The sequence below is a fragment of the Tetranychus urticae genome, chromosome 1, assembly GCF_039701765.1.
Source record: "Tetranychus urticae isolate SD_2017Ah chromosome 1, NJAU_TeUrti_SD_1.0, whole genome shotgun sequence".
Classification (NCBI taxonomy): Eukaryota; Metazoa; Arthropoda; class Arachnida; order Trombidiformes; family Tetranychidae; genus Tetranychus; species Tetranychus urticae.
In genome coordinates this window covers 30,069,426-30,093,910 of record NC_142958.1, presented here as the reverse complement: position 1 = coordinate 30,093,910, position 24,485 = coordinate 30,069,426, and the positions used below count along the sequence as shown (strand labels likewise).

At 33.0% G+C, this 24,485-nt stretch overlaps 7 protein-coding genes and 2 long non-coding RNA genes across 11 annotated transcripts; 4 read left to right on the top strand and 5 right to left on the bottom strand.

Moving 5' to 3' along the window:
• Positions 1–552: 552 nt before the first annotated feature.
• On the bottom strand, positions 553–4,028 carry Sec63 (translocation protein Sec63). Its single transcript, XM_015928880.3, has 6 exons — positions 3,622–4,028; positions 3,371–3,505; positions 3,192–3,300; positions 2,996–3,110; positions 908–2,776; positions 553–806 (listed from the first exon to the last, which is right to left on the bottom strand). Exons 2-6 carry the CDS (start codon positions 3,501–3,503, stop codon positions 663–665), a joined length of 2,370 nt encoding a protein of 789 aa, XP_015784366.1. The 5' UTR covers positions 3,504–3,505; positions 3,622–4,028; the 3' UTR covers positions 553–662.
• A 143-nt stretch (positions 4,029–4,171) lies between these two features.
• Positions 4,172–10,102, bottom strand: LOC107361514 (ABC transporter G family member 20). 2 transcript variants are annotated; one of them, XM_015928352.3, is made up of 4 exons: positions 9,085–10,102; positions 7,513–8,898; positions 5,559–5,765; positions 4,172–4,908 (listed from the first exon to the last, which is right to left on the bottom strand). In XM_015928352.3, the coding sequence occupies exons 1-4, from the start codon at positions 9,461–9,463 to the stop codon at positions 4,586–4,588; spliced, it is 2,295 nt and encodes a 764-aa protein (XP_015783838.1). In that variant the 5' UTR covers positions 9,464–10,102; the 3' UTR covers positions 4,172–4,585. The 2 variants fall into 2 exon arrangements, with proteins under 2 accessions (XP_015783838.1, XP_089126161.1); XM_089270035.1 differs by lacking the exons at positions 4,172–4,908; positions 5,559–5,765 and adding an exon at positions 6,774–6,959 and having other exon boundaries at positions 9,085–9,588.
• Positions 4,378–6,313, top strand: LOC112538789 (uncharacterized). The gene is made up of 3 exons (XR_003082143.2): positions 4,378–4,522; positions 4,619–5,068; positions 5,545–6,313. It is a non-coding gene; the product is annotated as an uncharacterized LOC112538789 (long non-coding RNA).
• Positions 10,103–11,397: 1,295 nt separating the features above from the next.
• On the bottom strand, positions 11,398–13,604 carry LOC107361728 (traB domain-containing protein). Its single transcript, XM_015928600.2, has 6 exons — positions 13,459–13,604; positions 13,007–13,272; positions 12,802–12,942; positions 12,467–12,577; positions 11,980–12,395; positions 11,398–11,887 (listed from the first exon to the last, which is right to left on the bottom strand). Exons 1-6 carry the CDS (start codon positions 13,502–13,504, stop codon positions 11,725–11,727), a joined length of 1,143 nt encoding a protein of 380 aa, XP_015784086.1. The 5' UTR covers positions 13,505–13,604; the 3' UTR covers positions 11,398–11,724.
• Positions 13,605–16,165: 2,561 nt separating this feature from the next.
• On the bottom strand, positions 16,166–17,521 carry LOC107361731 (uncharacterized). Its single transcript, XM_015928602.3, has 2 exons — positions 17,080–17,521; positions 16,166–17,010 (listed from the first exon to the last, which is right to left on the bottom strand). Exons 1-2 carry the CDS (start codon positions 17,403–17,405, stop codon positions 16,578–16,580), a joined length of 759 nt encoding a protein of 252 aa, XP_015784088.1. The 5' UTR covers positions 17,406–17,521; the 3' UTR covers positions 16,166–16,577.
• Positions 17,522–17,604: 83 nt separating this feature from the next.
• On the top strand, positions 17,605–18,580 carry LOC107361732 (uncharacterized). The gene is made up of 2 exons (XM_015928603.3): positions 17,605–17,728; positions 17,804–18,580. The coding sequence occupies exons 1-2, from the start codon at positions 17,716–17,718 to the stop codon at positions 18,475–18,477; spliced, it is 687 nt and encodes a 228-aa protein (XP_015784089.1). The 5' UTR covers positions 17,605–17,715; the 3' UTR covers positions 18,478–18,580.
• Positions 18,581–19,100: 520 nt separating this feature from the next.
• Positions 19,101–22,049, top strand: LOC107361515 (lysosomal phospholipase A and acyltransferase-like). Its single transcript, XM_025160712.2, has 4 exons — positions 19,101–19,393; positions 20,303–20,587; positions 21,134–21,232; positions 21,313–22,049. Exons 1-4 carry the CDS (start codon positions 19,276–19,278, stop codon positions 22,047–22,049), a joined length of 1,239 nt encoding a protein of 412 aa, XP_025016480.1. The 5' UTR covers positions 19,101–19,275.
• LOC149094940 (uncharacterized) lies at positions 19,499–22,191 on the bottom strand. Of its 2 annotated transcripts, XR_016200867.1 has the most exons (3): positions 22,045–22,191; positions 21,394–21,804; positions 19,499–20,690 (listed from the first exon to the last, which is right to left on the bottom strand). It is a non-coding gene; the product is annotated as an uncharacterized LOC149094940 (long non-coding RNA). The 2 variants fall into 2 exon arrangements; XR_016200866.1 differs by lacking the exon at positions 19,499–20,690 and having other exon boundaries at positions 20,730–21,804.
• A 708-nt stretch (positions 22,192–22,899) lies between these two features.
• LOC107361729 (enoyl-[acyl-carrier-protein] reductase, mitochondrial) lies at positions 22,900–24,349 on the top strand. The gene is made up of 2 exons (XM_015928601.3): positions 22,900–23,404; positions 23,542–24,349. Exons 1-2 carry the CDS (start codon positions 22,963–22,965, stop codon positions 24,129–24,131), a joined length of 1,032 nt encoding a protein of 343 aa, XP_015784087.2. The 5' UTR covers positions 22,900–22,962; the 3' UTR covers positions 24,132–24,349.
• The last annotated feature ends 136 nt before the right edge of the window (positions 24,350–24,485 follow it).

The window sequence follows — 24,485 nt, the reverse complement described above, 5'->3', positions numbered from 1 at the left end:
CCTCCCTTTCATTTCTTCTTTCTGTCTTTTCTCACTTTCGTCTTGCTGTCGACTTTTTTGTCTGTCTTCATTTTGCATAATTCAATGATTTGAATGAGATGACTACTTAATTTTAACAACTAGGGCAATCCCAGTACCTGACACTTGAACACCTTCCTATTAAATTTACGTCATCAGATTACTCTCTACACCTCTGGGCTAATTAGATTTACTAATTTACGCAATTACATCCAGACTCAAGATTTCAATTTCATGTCGTGATTACACTGAACTTTCATAATTGAAACCCGTTTTTACTGATTCCTAAAAATGCTCTCCTAGATGTGATAATTACCTGCTTATTTTGCAATTGGTCAATTTTTTTCTGTAAAAGCCATTAATGGTTTTAATTTAATCTATTCTGAGCTAAGGCTAATTAGGAACATATTATAATCTTTCTTATCCTTATTTACAAGAAAATCAAAGAGAATTATCAATAAATCAACATTTTTCCGTATTCAGTGTTGAAATATTGGTTGATAGCGAATAGAAAATAAAAACAATGCTTTGCTATTAAGATGAATAAGAGATTTCTTTATAATTTTCGGTTGCAAAAGAATCACCAATTGTATATTATTGTTTAGCAATATAATTATCAATTTAAATTTATTTTAAATTTTATTTTAATCATCACTTTCTTCTTCATCAGAAGAAGCAGCCAAATCGGAATCCTCTACTGCACTGTCATCCTCCCGTGTCACTTCCTCTTCGTCTGATAAATCCCAAATATTATTATCAGCAATAATTTTAGCTTCTTTAACATCCAACTAGAAAAAAAAGGTGAAAGAAATTAATTAATATTCATTTTAAAGTCAATAGTTGTGCATTTTCATTCATAAATAAGTAAAATTAGTAAAATTATAATTACCTTGACAGGTTGAGATACATCACAATCAACATAGGAATCACTTTTGACAATTATCCAATAACTGTAAATACCAGGTTTATGAGGAGCTGTAATCTTAAATTCTATCTGCTCTTCATCAACAAGATTAGTAACTAAAATCGGTGTTGCTATTAAATCAATTTTTTTCCTATCGACCATGTAAATCCACCAATATTCCTGTTTATCTTCAGGAAAATATGGACAATGGACACTGTGTGATCGCTTGGATTTTGTTTCGAGAATTTTTTCTCTCTTAAACAATTTTTGTTGACATTTATTCCACTCTTCGTCATCATCGTCATCATCCCCTCGTGAAGTGGAAATAGTGGGGGCTGCTTTTTCGGCTGTTTTAACTTCATTCTTTGTTATTGGTTCAACGTCACTTTTAGAGACATCTGTTTCTTCACCACTTTGAGAAATCTCTTCCTCAGTTACATCTCCTGCTTCTTTGCGTTCTTGAAGCTTAGAAGCAGGCTTTGATTCTTTCAGAATTTTCTCAGCGGCTGCAGCACTATTATTGGATTGGACGTTAAGCTGACGTGCTGCTGGTTTCATTGGAGGTTTTGTTTTCTTTTTCTGTTGTTTGGAAACCTTTTTCTTACCCCTATTCTTAACCCATTGACTTTGCTTTTTAGCTTGAGGAGATTCTGGAGCGTGTAAGTCACTATTAGCGATATCTTCGGATCCATTCACTTCTCGTTCTGCTTTATCTGGATCATAGTCTTCAGCACGACTTTTGTCAATTAACACTTTAATTGCATGCCTTATTAAAGTTACTGTGACAGTAACAATAGCTCCAGCAGTTATAGTTGTGGAATCTTCATCATCCACAACTTCTGTTTTAACATCTAATTCAATAAAAGGCATTCGACTCATTACTTGGATAATATTATGATAATGCTCATCAGTAAGGCTTCGCAATAATGACCTTCTTTCGTCTTCTTTCATGGTTGCTAATTGTTGGATACTACGGATGGTTCCACGTTTACGAGTATTAAAGAATCTCAACATATCTTCAGTGATATGGGGTAATTGAAGAAGTGGGCTTTTATTGTCCCAAAGAGCTTGCACTACCAATCTGCACAGCTTCATAGCATTTTCAAGAGTATCTTTGTGCGGTTTACGTGAAATACGTCCAGTAAGTGCAAGAATAGTCAATTGTCCAGCACATTGTACAAATTCTTGAATTAAAAGAGGACATTTTTTCACAATGATCATTTTATCAATTTCCAATGTGGTTGGAGGTAATTTCATTCGGCTAAGATGTGCATGGAGTAATGCTCGAGCCTTCAATGAGTATGGGAAGAATAATGGTTTTTCACGGTTGTTGTCATTAATGTACGGCAGTTCTTTGATCAATTGGTTCACTTCAAGATTATCACTAGGCCTTTCAATGATTTCACTGTTCTGCCGACGATGGAATTCACAGGAGGCAGCGATAATCATTAATACTCTTTTCAATGGCATCTGATGAGTTTTATGAATGAAATAATAATAAAGTGAGGTGGTGTCTAAAAGTACTTGATCTGCTCCATATTTAACGGACCGATACCACCATATACCTACAGCGGTTGGCAGAGCAACCATGAAAACTAATGCATAAAGCCCTAAAACCAAGATTGAATTTTCCTTCTCAACGATCCAAGAAGGCAGGGCAATACCGAAAGAGGTAGCACCAGGTCCATCCGGGTTACCATAGAGCTGCCAATTTTTCCGGGCTTCATCATCTGTTAATGCAGCGTATGCTTTTGTTAACAGGAGAAACTTTTTTTCGTCCCCAGTTTCTTTGTCAGGATGATAAATAAGACTTAATCGACGATATGCCTTTTTGATTTCTGCGGTCGATGAACTCTAACAAAAACAGAAAAGAAGAGAAAAGAAGTTAAAACAAGTTATTATGGATGCAGTCAAATCTGTTAAGATTCTGAGAGTTGAAAGGATAGGGAGAAAGATTGAAGGGCAAAGGGGAGATAATATACAATTAATGGGTTTTTAGCAATTATATTAATTATCAAGGTATTATAATGAGAAATTTGCAAATTGTTTGATATTGCAAGAAAATTAACATACAGGATCAATACCAAGTATCTCAAATGGATCCCAAACAACATAATCGTGCTGAAGATTGACAACTTTGTAAGCTGTGAGAATCATCGCTATCCAACCAAGAAGGAGTACGGCTTTACTGTTAGAGATAAATTAAAAAATTGAATGATACTAAAACATTAGATTTCAAGCAAAAAATTGATCACATTTGAATACATACATAGCTTGATTCTTAACATTTTTCCACGGCTCCCGTGATTCAAGATAATTTGATTTGATGGCGCACGGACCACAATGACAAGCGTTTATATCTCGCAATTTATCTTTATCTGTAAAATAGAAATTAAATTAGCAATACAATTCAAATGGAATAAGCAATGAGCTTAAATGTAAATTTACCTTTCTTTTTCTCATAAGGCCATAAGTAGTATGTGCAAGGGATAACAACTAAAGCCAAAAATGAGAGAAGGAAATAGAAAAAGGTACCGCCACTTTCATCGTACTGAAATTTTGATCCAGTTCCAGGTGCCATGACTGGTGAAAATAGAAGGTAAATCAAAGCAAAAAAAAACAGAATCAATATGTGTAAATTCACAGGAGAGATTAAAGGGAAAACATGAAGAGAAAGAAGAGTAAAAATGTAGTCTTACCTTAGTTTAAAGTAGAAAGTAATTTAATAAATATATGAGATATTCAAAACACAATGCTTCGTGCAATAATTGGGTAAAAAATTGATAATGGAGAGTAATTTTATGAATAAATATCACTCAATTAAATAAAAAATAACGTTGTTTGGATGATATTTGATAGAAATTTATCCAAAAGAAGAAACTGATCCCCGGTAGATGTGTATTTGTGTCTATTAATGTTTGTTGTCTTTATGATGCTGGATAACATTTAAATTAACATACAGTAAAGACAATCATTGATGTATAGAAGACGCAGTAAAATGCTTACTGCTAGTAACGATTAAAATTGATCAATGTAAATTTACAAAATAAACAGAAGAAAAGGGAAAGAAACACCATCAATTTCAAGCCGGATTGAAGCCCGGATTGTTATATTTGTGTGTGAGTTGCTTCTCAGTTGCCAACTCATGTTTACTATGATGTTGATTGCTATAGATAGAGGGCGACAGCAGTAGTTATAGCGATTTTCTTGTCACTTTTGAATGAAATTATTTTGTTATTAGTTCATCTCAAGATTATGAATTTTGCTGAACCACAGATTTATTTCTGATCATTGAAATGAATAAGGGATAGTGTAATTCATAACATCATTTAAACCAGTGGAACAAAAATCAAGATGCTTTTAAAAAAAGTAAAACCTTTTCTTCTCGAAAAAGATGGTTAAACTTTTACTGTTGATTCGTTTTGGGTTAATGGTTAAGTCATCTTGGTAATCATCAATAACCGTTACTATCATTGATAATTCCAAGGTTTGAATCTTCAAATTAACATCCAACCATCATCTTCATTGTTAAAGTAGCTTGAATGGTAACGTTGGTTTTGCTGGTTTTGATTTCATTCGAGGTTGGATTGTCTTACTTTGGTAAATGTTGTTTTTGTATTTCTTTCGCTTCGCCATCTTTTCCTTGTAACTCTTGTTTTCATTTCAATCTCGTAATTTTTGTGTCTCTCTGAATAGGATTACAGCTGAGAAGAGGAAAATCAATGACCAACCGATTGATATGGCAAAGCCAAACATTACTGATTGATGGTTTAAATCAAGTCCTCGAGAAAGTATGCTGCGTAATGCTTCAGTTGGTATGGTTACTGGAAGCGCTAGGCTTACTTTTTTCAACCAAAACGGGAGAGATTGAACTGGCCAAAGAGCGCCGGAAAGGATAAACATGGTTAATAACATGCCATTACTGATGACGGCAGCCATGAAAAATTCGGAACACATTGAAGAGATCATCATTCCATGAGTTAAACCTGTCGAGTTATAGGAGAATAAATCAAAATTTAGATTCAAAATTATTCATTGAAATTTGAAAGTACAACATATTTATAACTCTACAATCTGAATTGGTTCAAGAACAAAATAGTTTCAAATTTTTCATTTATCCAAGATCTTCGTGATTATAAATCCACGGTAAGCCTCAATTTAAGCTTTTTTCAATATTTTCCGGGAAACAAAAAATTATCAATAAGACTTCCATAACTCTAACAATTTTTAGGAAGTATTTTCCATCTGATTATTTTTATTGCGCTGAGTTTTAAAATCTTATCTCTAATTTTTGGTTTTGCTTTCGTTTCTTATCAACTGACAATCTTGAAAACTATTTACTCAAGGTTTCCTCCACTATATTGAGTCCTTAAAATATATCACCTCTTCCTGAAACTCTTCAAATTATCTCTTGTTGAATGTGTATTCATGTGTTGTAAATTATTCAGTCTCTTACGTGTTTCAATAACGCTAACAATTTGCACTTTTTCATTTCAATACCTTATGGTTTTTGTTTGTATGGCATTTTGTTTTAATTTTGAGTAATGTTTTCTCAGCAGCTCAGATAATTGTTTAGCTTTTTCTTCATTTGTTTAATTTGCATTTCTTTTTTTTCATTCCAGATTCCCATTATTACCTGAGACACTTTGAAGGAAAAGCAGTGATAAACCTTGGAGAAAAGGTCCATTACAAGGAACATCAAAAATGAAAAGAGCAACAAGGAAAAGGATAACCACTGAGATGGACATGAATATTATCCTGGCAATCAAATGGCCTAATATTATATGAGTCGTCGTTACTCCAGCCACAAAATTACGTTCAAACATTTGACGAGCTCGTTCAACTATGATTAAAAGAGAGATGAAGAAAAAAAGAACAAAATTAGTTTAATTAGATTGGTAATTGGTAATAAAATCAATGGATAGAGAGTTTTACAGACCATCAAAGGTTAACAAAGGACAAGAGGACAAGCAATTTGCAAGCAATCAAAGCAATTGGGGAAAAAAGTATCAAATTTGTTATAAATGGTTTAAAGGCAACAAAGCAAACAAAAAATTGAGTCAATCACAATTTTCTCGCTTGCTTTTCACTTAATTGTGGATAGCAAGTAAGAATCGTAATGATTAACAGTTGAACTATTGTATGATCATAATTTGGAAAAACAATTGACCTTGACAAAATAGGCAAACAATTAACTCGAAAACAGTTTCTGTTTGTTTTCATCATCAATATCATCATCACATTAATAATTTTGCCTATACCTGAATCGGGTTAACAGTTGTTGTGATCTTACATTTTTTTGTCTTAAACTTTGATTGAACTGTAATCAAGAGACAATCAAGTTATCAAAGTTAATCACTATTGATGTATCCAGTAAATCAAGTATTATAATTACAATGGATTTAGTTTGATAGAAGGAAAAAGATCAAGACTGAAATTATCCAATTTTCCCAATGAAGGTCTGTCACAATCACCTTGACACGGTTACATTAGATTAACGTAATTAATGTTTAATTATGGTTATGATTGGTTGGAAATTAAGAAAATGATTCAGTTATTTGAAACAAAAAAATGACTTTCTTCGATTACCAGGTTGGTTCAAAAGTTGAGCTGAATTAATGCATGATTTATTATTATTGAAATATTACGTTATTGTGCGTCCTGTTGTGTTATCGATAGCGGAACAATTTAACCCTTATTGTAATTAGTTTTACTTTTTGCAAGGATAAACTAAAGCTCACTTGATTCTTGTTGATCAACATGACAATTAACCAATTGTGATAACTCAAATCCTTGATCATTGTCTTAATTGTAATCCAGTGATAGCTCCGGATTACTTCACACTCCTTCACTCCATCAATATTGAAAAATAACAATGTTGTTTTTTCTGGTGGCCATCATTATTATAATTACTATTGTAAAGTTATAATGAAGTAAATTTCCTTACAGTTGAACACGGAATTAACGGATTACAGTTAACGATATCACTTGCTGGTTAATCAATTGAAAAGAGATTCCAAAAGGAAAACCTTGTTACCTTTTAAAATACATTCAAAAAGATAGTAAACGACAGAAATAAATTTAATTCATTTGATGATGGTTATGATCCATTGTTGAAATCTTAAGCTTGATTAACATTTTCTTGGTGATCAAAATATGGTTCATTTGTTAATTAGATCATCAATTTTCATGTAGATGAAAATATCAATCAATTTGATCTTCAGATTTCATCAAATTTCAATTGCAGACTATTAATACAAAATGTATAAAAAATGAAAATTTCCAGAAAATCAATTGAAAGGTTAATTGAAATCGTTTTTGATTTCAACATTTGGGTTATTGAATTTATATTTATATTCTGATCTATCCATAAAACTATTATTGATGAAAATTGCGATCTTTTTATTTCCATTAAGCTAATTTTTTTGAATTTTATCTTGTCTCCACTAATCACTCTGAAAGTCTTTAAATCGTGTCTAATATTTCATTTTTCATACAAATATGATTGGGTTACGCTCAGTAAATCAGATCAGTTTAACATTAATTTTAATAATATTTGAATCATAAAATTCATGGTTTGGTAAACATACCTGTAAGAACCATCACAGTCAATCCGAAGGCACAACTATAAGTTAAAATGATTAAAGTTCCAGGAATACCATAATCACGAACAGCGAAATAGTCTCCTGGTCGATATTCACCAAAAACGGCTGATTCTACTTTAATTGGTGGAGTGAATAGTTCAGATGAATATCCAAGATCATTTGAGACTTCACGGAGAAATTTTTGAATAGCAATATTAAGTGACCTAAGTAGGGTTACAACTAGAATCTTATTTGTGAGATCAGCATAAATTTTTATAGTTGAATCGTTGACAACGCGATCAGAAATAATCTCATTTGTATCTGACCGTTGTATCAGTGAATCGGAAAAATTGGGTTCAAAATGTAAAGCTGCAAGCAATTTGTTGGCTCGAACTCCTTCCAAGGCTTCTTCTAGAGATGAATAATTTTTTAAACTAATGATTGATTTATCAAGATGAGATAAATAGACTTCCGAAAGGTAGGCGGGATTTTCATTGTTAACCAGTGCAATTGGCAGTGATTTTGGGGTTCCACCAACACACCAACAGAAGAGGAACAAGCTAACCAAAGGAAGGATGAATTGAGCAAATATGGCTGATGGTTGACGAATTGATTGGATTAAAATTTTACGAGTAACAGCATCCAATTTGGTATACCAATGGGCATTACCAGAGTCTGGAGCCATATCTAATGAACTACCAAAAGGAGATTCTGGTTCTGCTTCATCTGAATCTCCTTCTCCATTCATATTAGCACCACCGATACCTCCATTGTTTCCAACTCCTCCAAGACCTCCTAGAGTTTCATCCCAATCCCTTTGGTTTAAAGGATACTTCGAAAAAAGGCCTGATCTTTTACGAGACGAGGTTCGTTTCCATAATTTTGATTGCCTTTTTTGGGCTGCACATAACTTGTAAAACACATCTTCAAGACTTTTGGCATGATAACGACGGATTAAAGTTGATGGCGGGTCTTCAGCTAATATGTGCCCTCGACGCATAAATCCAACCATATGAGATCGCCTTGTCTCTTCTATGTAATGAGTTGTAATAATTACTGTCATCTTTTCATTTTCTGTCAAATGAATTAGCACATCCCAAATACGTGTACGCAAGATTGGATCAACTCCAACGGTAGGTTCATCTAATAGTAATAATTTAGGTTTATGGACTAGGGAACAGGCAAAGGAGACTCTACGCTTTTGTCCTCCTGAAAGATTTTTAATCAAACATGATCGCTGAGGTAATTCCATAATGTCAATTAAGTAGTCTATCCGCTGTTGAAGTAGATCATTATGCATAAAATAAACACGACCAAAGTAGATTAAAGTTTCCTCTATAGTTAAATCGTCATAAAGAGCAAAGTCTTGTGGCATGTAACCGATTCCTGGTCCTAAATTGAAAAATAAAGAAGATATTAATCAACTGAAATTTCAGTTAGCGAGAAAGGATCAAATACACTGCAATCCAAATGGTTACTGATTACAATGAACCAATGAATACATGGATACTTGAACCATGAACTTGGATAATTCTGTTGGAAGAGTATCACAATAAATCAATTTAATAATTTTCTAACCTGGAATAAAGCTTCCTTTTGTTCCAGGTTTATATCCAAAGACACGAATCAATCCTTTTTGTGGTTTAAGACATCCAATAACACATCGAAGTAAAGTTGTTTTACCACAACCACTGGGTCCAAGGAGGGAATAAATTGCCCCAAGAGGAACTGTCATATTGGTACGATTAAGAATATTAACAATCTTATCAGCACTTCCAAGAGTATAGGTGACACTACGAACTTGAACAGCACTAGGAACTCCTGGGTCAAGAAGAAGTCGCCTTCTTGGATTAAGAATAGCCAAAACTGGTTGATCAATGGTTTTAATCTCTTCCAAAACATCCATATTTGGTAAAGATGTAAACTCACGATCACTCATTTCATTAATGACAATCATGATTAAGATTTTTTACTGGGGAAAAAGGGGGCCTGAAAAGGGTTTCACTTAATAATTGATATAAATAGTATAAATGTATTAAAGGGTGCTTGGCACTGATAATTAACAAATCACAACAAAAAAAGCTTAAGATGATTGAAGAGGAGAGTGAACAAAAAAAAACAGGTAAAAGAAGAAAACTCTTGTTGTTGATGTTATTTTTTTCGATATGATTACTTTTTCGGTGTTGCTGATGATGGTTGAACAAATAGACAATTAAGTTATTAAAATCGACTGATACATACTTAGCGAGTTACTTGTTGGTGGAAAAGCTAAACATCGTTATAAATAAATTAGCTTGCTGAAGTGGTAGAGTTTTGTTTATTGTTGAATGTAAAACCATTACTAATTAGGAAAGTTGATGGTTAGAGACGCTAAAAATGTTGATTATGATGAAAAATTAAGTTGAGCTTGAATAAAAGATGACTGTTAAGTGTAAAATAATATAGTTAGCTCACAACACATTTCAACGGTTAATCTTTAGCTGAAGGTATTATAATATTACTAATAGTTTACTTTGAGCTTTTTCTCATTGGTTTATCAGCTTTGGATATTTCTTTTGTTTTGCATTGAGAACCAAAAATGGCTAAGTTAGCCTTTTTGAAGGATTGAAACAAATGAAAGGAAAGTTTGTTAGCAACATTTGATGGCGATCATGATGATGACGAGAGTTACAGGCGGAGAGGGAGGAAAGATTGTGAGTCAGTAATACAATTAAAATCAGTGACACATTTTTGATCGAGTACACAAGCAATCACGTTTAAAAAATTGTTGGCTAAAATAATTGACAAACACATTGGTTGGTGCTTATGATTGTTACTGCTGTTGGTAGTCGCGCAAACAGTTGTAGTGGTAGTTATTGTTGTCTTTATTGTTGCTCTTGTTAACTGTACAACGTTGTTGGCGGATTGTTACCATGTAATCAGTCAACCATTCTAATTACCCATTTCTGATGAGTGAATTTATTTAATACATTCAATCTTTTATTGATTTGTGTGTTGTAAATTGAAAAGTGTATTTCATAAAGAGAAAGTTTGCCACCAAATTTTGCTCTTTTTTTCCTCTTTTGGTCCTATTTTCTGGTATTTTTGGTAGTTTAATTTACTCTCAATATTTTTCAATTATTCAATTTTTCCTCGCAATTGTAAGAGGTCCATAAAGTATCGCATGCGATTCAGGCTAAGTATAAGTTTAAATATACTTATTGCTGTAGAAAAGGTAATGTTACTGAAAATGTAAGATCAATTATATCAATATTTTACTCAGAAAATTCATTTTTAGAAATGGGATTTTAATTTTAATGTAATCGCTGAGCTTTTGATTTATAAGCGGCCAATAGCTTGAAGTCTCGAAATATATCCTTCTGTTGATGTTAAAATTTTGTTGGTCCAGGCAATTGATAGCTGTTGGTCATGCTAGACATGTTTTGAAGGTACATTTCACTGTAGTTTCTGATTGTAAGCATTTTGTTTTTGCAGCAGCTCACCCGAATATAAATAATTTAAATTGATCGAGTGACAATATGTATGATTCATTAAGTTGATTACTTTTTGTCTCCAAATTGACATTCAGGTGAAAAATTGTCCAATTGAGTCGCAAATCCTTGACTCGATTAAAAATTATACCTGGTTTTCAATTAGGTTGCAAATTTGAAGGTAAGAGTTGAATTGGTAATGGTTTGTAATCAATATTCAGACTAAATTGAAACATTGATACTTTCAGGTGAAAGTCAAGTAATTATGAGAAGACAAACCAAGAGCAATCAACCATCTCGGTTTTATCTACTGTTGTCTTTAATAATTGTTCAACATTTTCATGATCATCAAGCTGATGAAATAGATTCAAATCATTGGTTGGAACGTAGTCTAACGTAAGAAGAAACTGGGATGAAAAACTTGAATGAAAATGATTTTCTTTAATTTTCTTATAAACGTGTCTTAGTTAATCTTAAAACATGAAAATGTAACTTGAAAATGACTATTTAATGAAATAGGTGACATTCAATTGTTTGCATATTAAATTTTGTAATACATAGATGATAAAATTTTGAATCTTATTTAGATGTGTGTCTTTAGATATGTATGTACATATCACTTTGGGAAAAAGGTAACACTCGATAGAAATAAACATGATCCATGCTGAGGTTATCATGAAGATATCATGGCTTGGATTGTTTTTCTACTCTGTTATTTCATCTAAAAACGTTACTATAAATTGAACTATTATTTGATAAAAAGGTCCTGTACCCGATTAGGCATGGAAGAGATGAAATTGGTTAAAGACTTAGGTGCGAGGTAGCGATATCCAGCCCAAAGCATTATACTTAGAACGGAAATTTTAACACTTTTCTCTACAATTTTAGAGGTTAGCGATTTCTCTGGAATTCTGTAAAAAAAATTGAAAAAAATGAAAGGTTAGAATAGGAAGATTTTAATATGAATGCCAATAAAAAATCCATATGATGAGTGTTTCCTTACTTTAATAAAGGTGGAATATCAGCATCGGTTACTTTTCCCCAGCATTCTTTGATACCCGGAACGTGTCCAATTCCTACAACACCAACAACAACGGATGGAACTAGCTTTTTGGTCTGAGGACAAGGGATCGGCGATGCAGCCAGTTGAAGAGAATATGTTAAATAAGTATTACGTTCATCAACAAAAACTTTGCTTAAAGGTGGATATTCTTGAGCCATCTCATTTAACATTTGATCTAGAGAACTCTTTTCTTTGCACCTTTCAATTTCTTCTTTAGATATTGACTCATTATTCGATAAAATTGAATAAATTAATTTCATCTTTTGCCAGAAATTGAGGGAAGATATGCCACGAGTTAGAGTTATATGGACCGGTCGATCACCTAAATGAATTACACATCCTGGAATTTGTTTAGCCTAGATATAATGGAAATATATCACATATTAATTTAACCCTTGTAAATATTTTGGAAAATTTGGAGATTTACCTCGCGAAATGCGGTTCTGAATTCGCCACCAGGCAACATGCCGAGATGTTTAGCCAATTGGGCTGATAAACTAATCAGAAGAGCTGAAATAATACCCTGGACGAAACCATACTGAAATGTAAAAAACAATAAAAGCGTTAAAATTATATGCAATTAAAAAATAAAGACAAAGTCAATCGGTTCCTCGTTCCAATCAAAATCAAATGAGATGAGAAACGAAGCAATCCAAGTAAAGATGACAATACAGCTATAGTTAATTGGATTTAATGATTTGATGCAAATTTTTAAATTTGCTTCGAAAGGTAAAAGGTTAAAAATCATATGGTTTCACTAACTTGATTAATGTTGCTCCGTATTTTCGATACTCCCATATTTTTAACTTCTTCGAGAACAGTCTTTTCATCATATTCAAGGATATATAACCGGCTTTTACATAACTCTAATACAACAACGTTAGGCCTAACATGGCGGATGACCTGAAGAAAAAAATAAACACAGATTACTAAGGTTCCTATTAATGGATAAACTCAATGAGTATACCTGCTCAACGTCTTGCCAACTCTTTTCGCTGAAATGGGCAGTCCCAATCAGGTAAACTTTACTTCCATGCGGTCCTTCTAATACAGTAACAGTTTCAGGTAATTTAAACTCTTTTGGTGCTTGTGTAGGAGCTAAATATGCAGTCGTGAAATCGTATTCATTTTCAGAAGAGTCTGTTCCAACACTCTCATTCTCGCCATCACCATTTTTCTTAATTTTTTTCTGCTTTGATCCATTATCCATTTCTGTTGATAGTGATGGTTGATCTGTATTCAAAATAAAAAGATAAAGGACAGGATTAATACTCTTATTTCATTTCAATGATAAACAAGGTTAAATAATCTGATGACAAGAAAGTGGTGGCAAATTCATTTAGAGACAATAAATTTGATATAGATAATAATGATGAAGCATATGCAAGATGGTCATTGGTGTTAAAAAAATTGACTTACCTTGTGATTCAGGTGAAAAGGGTAAGGTAGCGGGTTCATTAGACATGATGATAGTCACTAAAAGACAATTTCAGTGAAGTCAATTGATTTACAGTTATAAGCAATATTAAAAATATCACAGAGTAATATAGATCATCGGTGAGACAGAGTTTACATAGAAATGAAACACTAAACAACAATCATATAAATGATATAGAAAAGAACAGGATTGGTGAAGACTCTTGCTTTTAATACTGTTGTCTCCTCTATGGTCTGTGCTAATTAACACACAGCCACTTATTGTCCTTTGAAAATATTCAAAAAGTGAACGTTAGTATAAAATCTCAGCACTGTGTGAAATATTGGATGAGAATGAGAAAAAAATGAAAAAAGATGTTTTAAAGCTACAAGAAAAATAATGTGCACATCAGGTTAAGGATGAAAACAACATAAAAACACGTCACAAGGCGGACAAACAAACCGGATTAAATGGGAACAACTATTAATTTCGATATATTTACCCTTTTCTTTATGATAAAGCCATCCACTTGACTCTACTCATCCTTTTATACCTGAATCCCTAGCTTTTGTTGGTCGAGGGAAATACAATTTTAGTTGTACATTTACTAATGACCATTTTTACCAATAAATCAGGCTATTGTGATTAATTTAAGCAAATCTAGCTAGGTTACCATCTTTATTAGCTAAATATCCCCTTGCCAGGCTACAATTTGTTAATTAAACAAATTAACCTTCCTAAATTCGTTTCCTTGAATTCGTGAGTATTAATTAATCTATGAAATTTCTTTAAATATTGCTCCTCAATCTTATTTCAGCTTGAGAATTAAATTGATTAGATTTTTTACCGTTCATACTGTTTCGTGTTCTTCAAATGTTTCACCATTTATATTAATTAGAAAATGGACAAAAGTTAATTTCATTTTTGATAAGCCTCCGTTAAGAGTATGCATGTATTGCGGAATCAATAAACGTTAGTAATTTGATTTTAAAGAATAGACAGTTTCCTATTTGCTAATTGTTTCAAATATGATTAAAATGAAATTTTCAAGGCATACAGATGAATAGATAAGAGAGTATAGAGATTTAAATTTCTTGATCAATGAATAAACTGAATACAATGTATATTCAATTGTATACAGTAAAACATCTGATTAAACTAGAAATGAAAAAATAAGTGAGGATGTTGCCGAATTGGGAAGTAAACTGTGTACAAGTGTGAGTTTCATATAATTTGTTGGCACAAAATTGCCTGCAATTGTAATTTGATTAGATACAGGTGGATGATCGCTTTTGTTGCTTTCTTTCAATTTTGTTGTCGCTTTCTTTTGGTAAATAGCATCGAGAATAGGTTGTCTTTTGGCTGCCTAGAGTTATCTTAATTCAACAATTCCATTTTCCCTTTCATAGTCAAGATTAGCCATTCTCCAAATCAGCCGAATCTCATCAAGCGGTAAAAATCGAAGAAATTCAAAGTGTCTTTCATAACTGCATGCGACTGAGTTTTTGAGATTGTAATGTTTGATTTGAATGGGTCGAAGGTGAGTTTTGTTCGGATTGAGATTGTTGAATCTGAGTTTTTTCCGTCAATCTTTTATTCAAATCTTGTTCTTTGGTATCTTTTTTGTTGACAAAGTCACTTTGATTGATATATTCTTTTCATCCTTTCAAAACGTTGCACAAATGCTGGTTTCGAGGTTCGATCACCGTCCTCATCAGACTAAACATTAGTTATGAGCGGTCCAAGGTCTGATTCTACATCTGGTACTGTTGTAATCGTTTTGAAAGTTCCTGATTTGGTACTACCACTTCCACTCGTTGCTGTTCCACTGGTTCCATCTAAGGAAGATGGCTCAAGTGTTTGGCATTTTGAGCTATGAACTTTTGTTGAGGCGTCAACATCATCATCACCAGTCTATTCTTGTTTACAGTGTTCTGATTGAATCATTTTGGCTTCTTGAATTATGCCAATCAACGTGCTAACTGGTAAAGCTCTATTAATAAACTCATGTTTAAGTGGACTGCCAATTAAAGCTCAGTGTTCAGGATTTTTGACAGGACAGCCAGATAAAAAATCCTTAAACTCAGTTGACCAGGATGGGGGTGGTTTGGTAGGTATCATGAAAGTTGCTCTCATGGGATGTATATCACTGCAAGACGGTTTACCCTCAGCCATTCCTAAATTCAATTTCAACTGGCACTTGTTTGATTGCTAATATTTGCCGGATTCCTTGTGTAATGCTTTAAATACAGATCCATAGGAGCCTTCGCCTAATTTACAAATCATATTGAAACCCTCTTCCAGTGGACGAGTCAAAGCTTCCTCACTTAGTTTTTCAAATGTCACCATGATTATCGATTAATCTTTAATATTTAACGATAAAAAATTAGACTATACCATTTGATTTAAAACAAATAAACACAATTGAAAACTAAAACTTTTTAGGTTTTGTGTTTGTTGTGTTTGCATATTTCAAGTATTTTAACGATCGAAACTTTAGCGCCATCTCTTAGTAATGAGAAAATTTCGTGATTTTTTACCAAAGATTTGATCCTCTTTTTATCCTGAATTTCATTAAAATTTAAAGTGATCAAATTTTTTCCATGACTTCCCATAATAAGAAATTCTCTTCATTTGAATTAATTGAAAACAAACGAAGGTTAATTTGATTTTTGATAAGCCTCTGTGATGAATTTACCGCTGAACCAATGAGCGTTTTGTATGTTGATTTAATAAAACAGATAGATAATTTTTCTAATTTCTCGTAGCTTTAAATACAATTAAAACAAAATTTTTAAGGCATAAACATGATTGGGTTAAGAGAAGATAGAGATTTTTACATTTTTCTGTAAATGAATAAACTATACACGGGATACAGCTAATAGGACTTTTGGTTTTTTATCAAACTAAATCCCTCAAACGAGGTTCATCCATTGCATGCATGTGTCCGTTAATCACCAATTGCTGTTGGAAATTGATTACTCCCAGTCGATTCATCTTTGAATAAATATATTATAATCTCGCTTTATACATTGAGTTGAATTTTGAAGATTTTTACAGATAACTATAGTTTGAATGCGTGATCACAGATGTAGAGAAATAATAGATCCAAGAAAGTTATTTACAGCGGTGTGGTGGAAGATTTTTCATTTTTTGACTTTTTCAATTCTGGCGTAAGGATAAATCTATTGAAATCTCGATCAGCTTGTGTTTCATCGAATTGAGATGATTGAAACCAATTAGATCCATACATAACTCTTTCTCTTTCTTTTTTGACACTATTAAAATAGCGAAATATATAAACTGTGTGCAGAATCTCTACGAATACCCCAAGGACGAAAATCATTACTAGAAAGTTGGCCACAGAAATAGGCTGTCCCATTTTCCAACGAAAAAAACTTCTCCATGTCAAATCTTCAAAATCTTGAGCTGTTGCACGATTGTAATTTGCCCAATAATGCCCTTGGTTTCTCATAAACTCTTGGTGAGCTCTATATTGTTGATAATCAGAATAGTTTCCATAACCACTGTGTCCCCACTTGCTTTGAGAATATCTGAGGAAACAAAACGAAATTAATAAATTGATTAATACTAAAGAAATTGATTCAAAAAAATTAACTTACCCAGCTTTAGGATATTTTATACTTTCATCATAAACCTGGCGCTCAGTGGGATCATTGAGAACTTGGTAGGCTTCATTAATCTCTTGGAACTTATTTTTCAATTGAACACTGGATAAATGACTTCTTGCTACCGAGTCAGGATGATATTCTTTACTTTTGTCAAGAAAAGCTTTTCTAATTTCTTTTCGGGTACTATTTTTATCGATCCCAAGAACATCGTAATAATTTTGTTTTCCTGATGATGACGATGACAGATATCTAGGATAACAATGGTACCCAAGAACTGTCACTGACTTTTGTTTGATAAGACTACGACAAAAATGCATTCACATTAATTACAATTGAACGAACTGATGAAATGAATTCAATATTAACAATTCCAATTCTTAAAACCAAAGCAAGTTATCAAAAATTGGAATTTATTCAGGGCTTTAGTGCCTAAAGTCAGATGTAAACAATACGATGCGCGCTCCATCTCATGAGTGAAACTCACAAGGACAATTGTGAAGAATAGTAATCTGATTTTTTATGCGTTGTTGTTTATGTGAATTTACTTTTAATTTAATTGTAACTCTATATTGATATAAATTTATCAATTAATTTATATTTATTTTGTGAATCCAACTCATTGAGAAAATGAATTCAATTGGTAAGTCAACTCTATCTTTCCTTCTATTGAAAAGGACTAAAATATTTACTAATGGTGTTGATATATTTTTTACAGCTGCAGGAAGATTTGCATTGATGAAGCCATCGCAAATGGCAGTGGTTATTTATGATCGTGGAGCCGTTGCTTCTATTTCAACCACTACTCGATGTAACAATGAGTTATCTCAACAACAAGGACAGGTCAGCCAATCGAATCAAAAGTCAGCAGTTGATTCCAGCGGTAAGAGTTTAGGCGTTTCACCATTTGTTGGTACCCATTCAATTGGAGAGTTTGCTATGGCTCGAATGGATGATCTTACCAATTGGGCCAGACGTGGTTCATTATGGCCTTTGACTTTTGGATTAGCCTGTTGTGCCGTTGAAATGATGCACATAGCTGCTCCTCGTTATGATTTAGAAAGATTTGGTATGTTATTCAGAGCAAGTCCTAGGCAAGCTGATGTCATGATTGTCGCTGGTACTCTCACAAACAAAATGGCTCCAGCTTTTCGTAAAGTTTACGATCAAATGCCTGATCCTAAATGGGTTTTGTCGATGGGAAGCTGTGCCAATGGAGGAGGCTATTATCATTACTCTTATTCTGTTGTTAGAGGTTGTGATAGAATCGTTCCAGTAGATATCTATGTTCCCGGATGTCCTCCGACTGCAGAAGCATTATTGTACGGTTTGCTTCAATTACAAAAGAGGATTAAGCGACAAGCCACTGCTCAGGCTTGGTATCGTTCTTAGAAAATGTGTTATTTACTCTTCTTGATCAGTAGCATAGTAAATAAGCATGTAAATAAATTTAATGGTAATAAATCGTTTAATTGTTTAACAATATTTTAAAGAATTGTTTGGATAATCTTTCTTGACGTCCATAAGTTGAAAATCTAAAGTTCATCTTTCAACTTGAATGACAAAGCAAAGGTCACAAAACTAATTGTTGATCAAACTATTCATTTAATTATTAGCATCTATCATGAGTGGAATCAACTTAATTTTTTTTCATTCTTTTTTTGCCAACATTTCCCTTCTCTCTCATTCTTGTTTCAAAATAAAGGTTGAAAGATGGCAAGGTTTATCAATAAAAAAAACATTTATCACATTAGTTTGAATCTAACCGGTAATCAATTCGGATGGTTCCTTGTAATCAGTGAATTGTTTTTTTCAAGTGGATAGGTATTGTAGATCAACGGAGTTTCCCTTTGACACACATTTAACTAAGCCAACTGGACTCAATGGTATTGAGTCAATCATTATCATCAAGAAGACCTTTCTCTCATCATCATCATCATCTCCTTTCCTCCCACCCAATCAAATGAACCAATCTCTTTTTTCTCTATTATTATTGAATTTCTTCCGATCAAACTTTCATCAGGTTCAATTGATGAAGCTTCAAGTGTAACAATCAAACCTTTTCAAGCAAGTTCAAGTCCCACTGTTTTCATTTTCAACCATCTTCATTTAGATTAAATTAAACCATCAAGTTAACGTTGATTGTCTTTGTTATTTAACAACTTGTGAATTTTAATTTTCCCTTCAAGAATGCCAATTTATTTTACTCTTAAGCGGTTCATCGTCGTCTCATTAATTGCCATTGGAATAATCTTAAGTCGTATTTCATCCGTACTAAGTGAAAATTTTCATCATCCAGTGATTTTTCGTAAGTAATCGACGATTCTTTATCATTATTCATTGGTATTTACATATTATTAAATCGATAATTTAAAGATCCACTTTAAAGTTTTCACATTATGGAATAAAAGAGTTTGATTGTAATTAAGAATTCGTAATTCTTGTTCATCTCGAATCAATTCTATCAATATTAGGAATATCATTAATAAAACAACTGAACTTCAATAGCTAAACCAATCTTAAGATTGTAAAACAAAATCTGAAACATTGTTACTGAGCTTTAATAAACTATTAATCGTTAATTGGGTGATATAATCAAATATATGTGATATTGACCGTCCAAATCAAACTGACAATTTAATGCTTGACATATCCATGATTAGTAATTGATACTGAAGTTCAAATTTTTTATAAGATCAGTAATAATCATCTTAAGCTCAATTATAAATCTGCTGATATAAAATGTATAAAACTTAACTAGGTAACTCTAGCTAATATACAATGTAAATATTGACGGTTTAGCGGGCGATTTCAAAAGATGAGTAGAAAAAATCCAATCAATTAATCCGAACAGCCTTGAGCCTTTTCACATTAGATAAGTTCACCATAAATGATCCTACAATTACTCGATAATTATGTTGAATCAATTGTTTGATGATTTCGATACTAATACCTTTTTTCTGGTTCATTGATTATTGTCAACACTTTCACACCACTTTTGTTTACAACCAATCAAGACCATGAAATTGATGTTTTTTTAGTGATTCAGTAACACTTCAACTTCCTGACTTATCTTTTTTTCTCATCATTTCATTATTCAATCTTCCTCTCAATGAAGTTTAAAGATGGGCTAAAAGGTCACAACTATTATCTCAAATTGAAATTGCTTCTGATCAATTTATACCTTTTTATACAATTTCTCTCATTTTCATGATAGTTGCTGGTTATATGGGAACCCAATTGAAGTATCAACTGCACAAAGCAAACACGAGTCCATTTTTTTGTCAAAAAAATTTGTACACAACTCGAAGTTTATGGTTAGATGCTTATCAGGCCTTCTCTCCGGTTAAAAAATACTGCTGGTTACATTATTTGTCCCTTGAATACGATCCTTGGACCCGATCAACTAAAAGTCCTCCTGGAGTGCAAATTTTGGTTCCTCCGATGGGCGACACACAATCAATTGAATACATTTCACCCTTTCCCTTTCAGGTTCGACCAAGTAAGCATTGAAATAGTTATACAATGATATCTGATTGTTTCCATCTTGAGTGTATCAAACAATCAAACGATGAGTTACTTATTTCCATCAACGTTGACATGAGCTGTAAAGAGATGAAAAAGAAGCGATAAAGATTAGAAAATAAATTTTGAAAAGAGCTTTAATTAACCTTGAATTAATAGAGATAATCATAGAAGAGGAAACTAAATTAACTTTGACCAATCTAAATTAAGAGAGAATAGAAAAATCTTTTATTTGAAAAAGTTGACCAAGCTGAATTGAGAGACTGACATTTCTGATTGATTTATTCATTCATGCAAGTTTTAATTTCACATTCTTACCTATCACAACCTAATCAAATTATAAATAAAAATGAATCGAAATATAGCCTACAAAGTAATAACAGACAACTTGACCCCAAAAATGATAGTAGTATATAGAGATAATTAACTTAATTTCATTCTGAATTATTTTTGACACCTTGAACTAATCAATCTTTTCAAATCATTTCTCTCTCTTTTTTGCTTTGATTGAAAAAATCATCAGCTGAATACTATATAAATATCATCAACTCTTTGGAGCGATTAGGTTATTCCAGAGGATACAACATATTCGGAGCCCCATACGATTGGCGTAAATCTCCTCGTAAGTCTTTCGATTCAACACAGTGGTTAAGAAGATTTTTAACATTCACATTTTTCTCGTCCTTTTAATCGACTATTTAGATGAACAAGGTGACTTCTTTGAGTCTCTCAGATACCTGGTCCAAGAAATATACGAGAAAAATGGAGGTAAACGGGTCATACTTTTTGGTCACTCGATGGGAGGTAATTTTGCTTATCTATTTCTTCGTAAGCAAAACGTTTACTGGAAAAACCATTATATTCGAGCCGTTGTGTTTGCTGCTTCTCCATGGGGTGGTAATTTTAAACACATGTATGATTACCTGTATGAAGATGATTTTGCTGCTGATTTGATACCAGAATTTCGCCAAGTAGAACGAACTTATTCCTCTTTAGCCTTTTTACTACCCAACAAACGTATATGGGGACCCGATGATATTTTCCTAACCACACCAACAGCTGATTATACCGCCTTTAATATGGAAGAATACTTTGCCCATCTCAATCATCCAAATGGTTATCAGATGTACCTGGATACCAAAGATTTGATGGATCCTTTTGTTCACCCCGAAGTGGACATCTATTGTATACCTGCTGTGGGATATAAAACACTTCGTCAAGTTGAGATGTTTTCAGATAATGATAAGACCAATCGATTCACCAACTACTCTCAGGGTGATGGATTTGTTAATATAGAATCTGCTTTAGGTTGCCTTAATTGGTTCCCTTCAAAGAAGTACAAGTTTTATTTGAAACTTCTTGATTCCAGTCATCTGGGAATGCTTCGAGAAACTGAACCGGTTAACTTCTTTGCCAATTTAATATACAGCTTACCTTAAGGTGAAATGGTAAAACGATTCCTTTGAATAGAATCTCTATCGACATTCCTTTTCCAACTGATATCCTGAAAGGTTAGAGTGCCATCACGAAATTAATGAATACTGAATTAAATTAAATCACATATAATTGGTGAAAACATGCAATGCTTATTAAGAGAGGTTATAGGCAAACAAAAACACGGCACTTGTCGCCCTCCATTAGCAAAAGTTTCAGTATACAGTTAGAAAGAAAGTAACTGAAAATGTATGCATTAAGAGGTGTTCAACTCTCCAAGCTCAGAATCAATGTACCATAATTTGACAATTAATTTGTTTGTTTCTCGACTAATCGAGTCTGTAAATATAAATTTTCTAATAAATTGCTTAATAATTTAACCAATTAATTTACTTCGGAAATTGCCGTTATGAGTGGTTCGAAATTTTCCAGCCAAATACGGTTTGTTTGTTTTGTTTTACTGCACCAAGAATATTAACAGAAATTGATTGATAACTTTGTTTAATATTTAATCAATATTTCCAACAAATGGAAACTTATTAGAGGATTGAGTGGTATTAGTTAATTTAGCTACAAATATAATATTAAGGACTATAAAGTACACTTTGTACTCAAAAATAATCGATATAAAGTTTATTTTCTACATCATTTCAAGCGGTTTAATCGTTCTTGCCAATTATGTCCTTGATTCTTCAACATTAACATAGATTGGTTGGGGATGAGGTGGTGATAAGCAGGGTGGGAGAAGAGAGAGTAAAGAGTGAGAAGTTGATAGCTTACTTTTTAGTGAATCAAGGTTTGATAATCACATAAATAAGGTTCAATTTCAGGCTTTTACTTTCAGTGTTTATCCTCTGTAACATCTGACTTTTTTCAATCAACCCATTCATCGTTATTTTTCATAATCTACCTTTTACAATGTCTTTTTCCCTGGTTTTAAAGAACAAAGGTCCATTAGCTCAGGCTATTGAAAAGGTTGATACTTCAAGCAGTGTCAACTTGGAAGCAACTTTAAAGGATAATGAAGTTCTTATTCAATTTATTGCTTCAGCAATTAACCCTTCTGATGTTGGAGTGATCGAAGGTTGGTATCCTTCTGCTGCTGAATTACCTTTGGTGCCTGGTAATGAAGGAGTAGCCAAAGTCCTCAAAGTTGGTCCAGGCGTTTCAAAATTGGCTGTTGGTGATCATGTTATTCCTGGTAAAGGTCTCTTCGGTACATGGAGAACTCACGCCATTGCCTCGGAAAATGATTTATTGTCTATTGACAAAGATTTAGACATTTATACTGCCGCTCAGATTATGGTTAATCCACCAACTGCATACCGTATGCTAAAAGACTTTGTCACTTTAAAACCAGGTAAGTCTAATAACCCATTTTTTACTGTCAGATAAAAATTTAGTCAATACAGTGATTAAATTATAAAAGACAATCAATAAATATTGTAATCAATTGTCATTTTAAAAGCAACATTTATTTTCTTACTCTATCAACAGGTGATTGTGTGATGCAGAATGGAGCTAACTCAGCTGTTGGCTTGCTGGTAATTCAACTCTGTAAAGCTTGGGGATACAAAACAATCAATGTTGTTCGCGCTCGACCTAATCCCGATGATATGGCCAAATTAGTCAGTAAATTAACTGAGTATGGAGCTGATCATGTTGTTACTGAAGAGGATATAGCCAATGATGAAGCCATGAATGAAATCTGGTCCAGTGGAACTCCAAAACCTATTCTTGCCTTTGAATGTATTGGCGGTGAAAATGCTAACAATTGTATTCGTCATTTGGCTGATGAAGCTACAATGGTCATTTACGGAACCATGACCAAAAAGCCAATTGAGGTTCCTGCCGGACCAACCATATTTAAACAACTTCGCTTCGTTGGATTCTGGTTAGCCAAGGTTTACCGAGGTAATCCTGAAGAATACCTAAGAATGAGTGCTGAACTTGTATCAATGTTTAAATCTGGTCAGTTGAAAGCTCCAAAAGTGGTTCCAGTCAAGATGGTAGATTACTTGGAAGCCTTTGAAAAGTCAACCAACGGGTTCAGTGAAGGAAAGGTCGTTCTCACCACCGATGTTTAACGTAATTCAAACCAAAGTTGACCAAAGTCACTTCCAAGGATAATTTATTAATCCCAAATAATTTGTAATAGATTGGCAACAAATTGAAAGATGTACTATCAAAGCATTTTTTAACACAATCTAAAGATCACAACGTAATCACCTCTACTGTTTTAAGAATCAAGACAAACTCAATTCAAATTAATATGAATTTATTAAAAATATGGAAAAAGATTAAATTTGGTTTTTAATTTAGAGCAAGATGGGTTCAGCTCGGACTCAGTGAACTCAAGAAATATGATGACGGATTGGGAAAGGATTTATTTTGAAGCAGAGTTCCAATTGTTCATCTAGATTATTGAGAACTGAATGGCA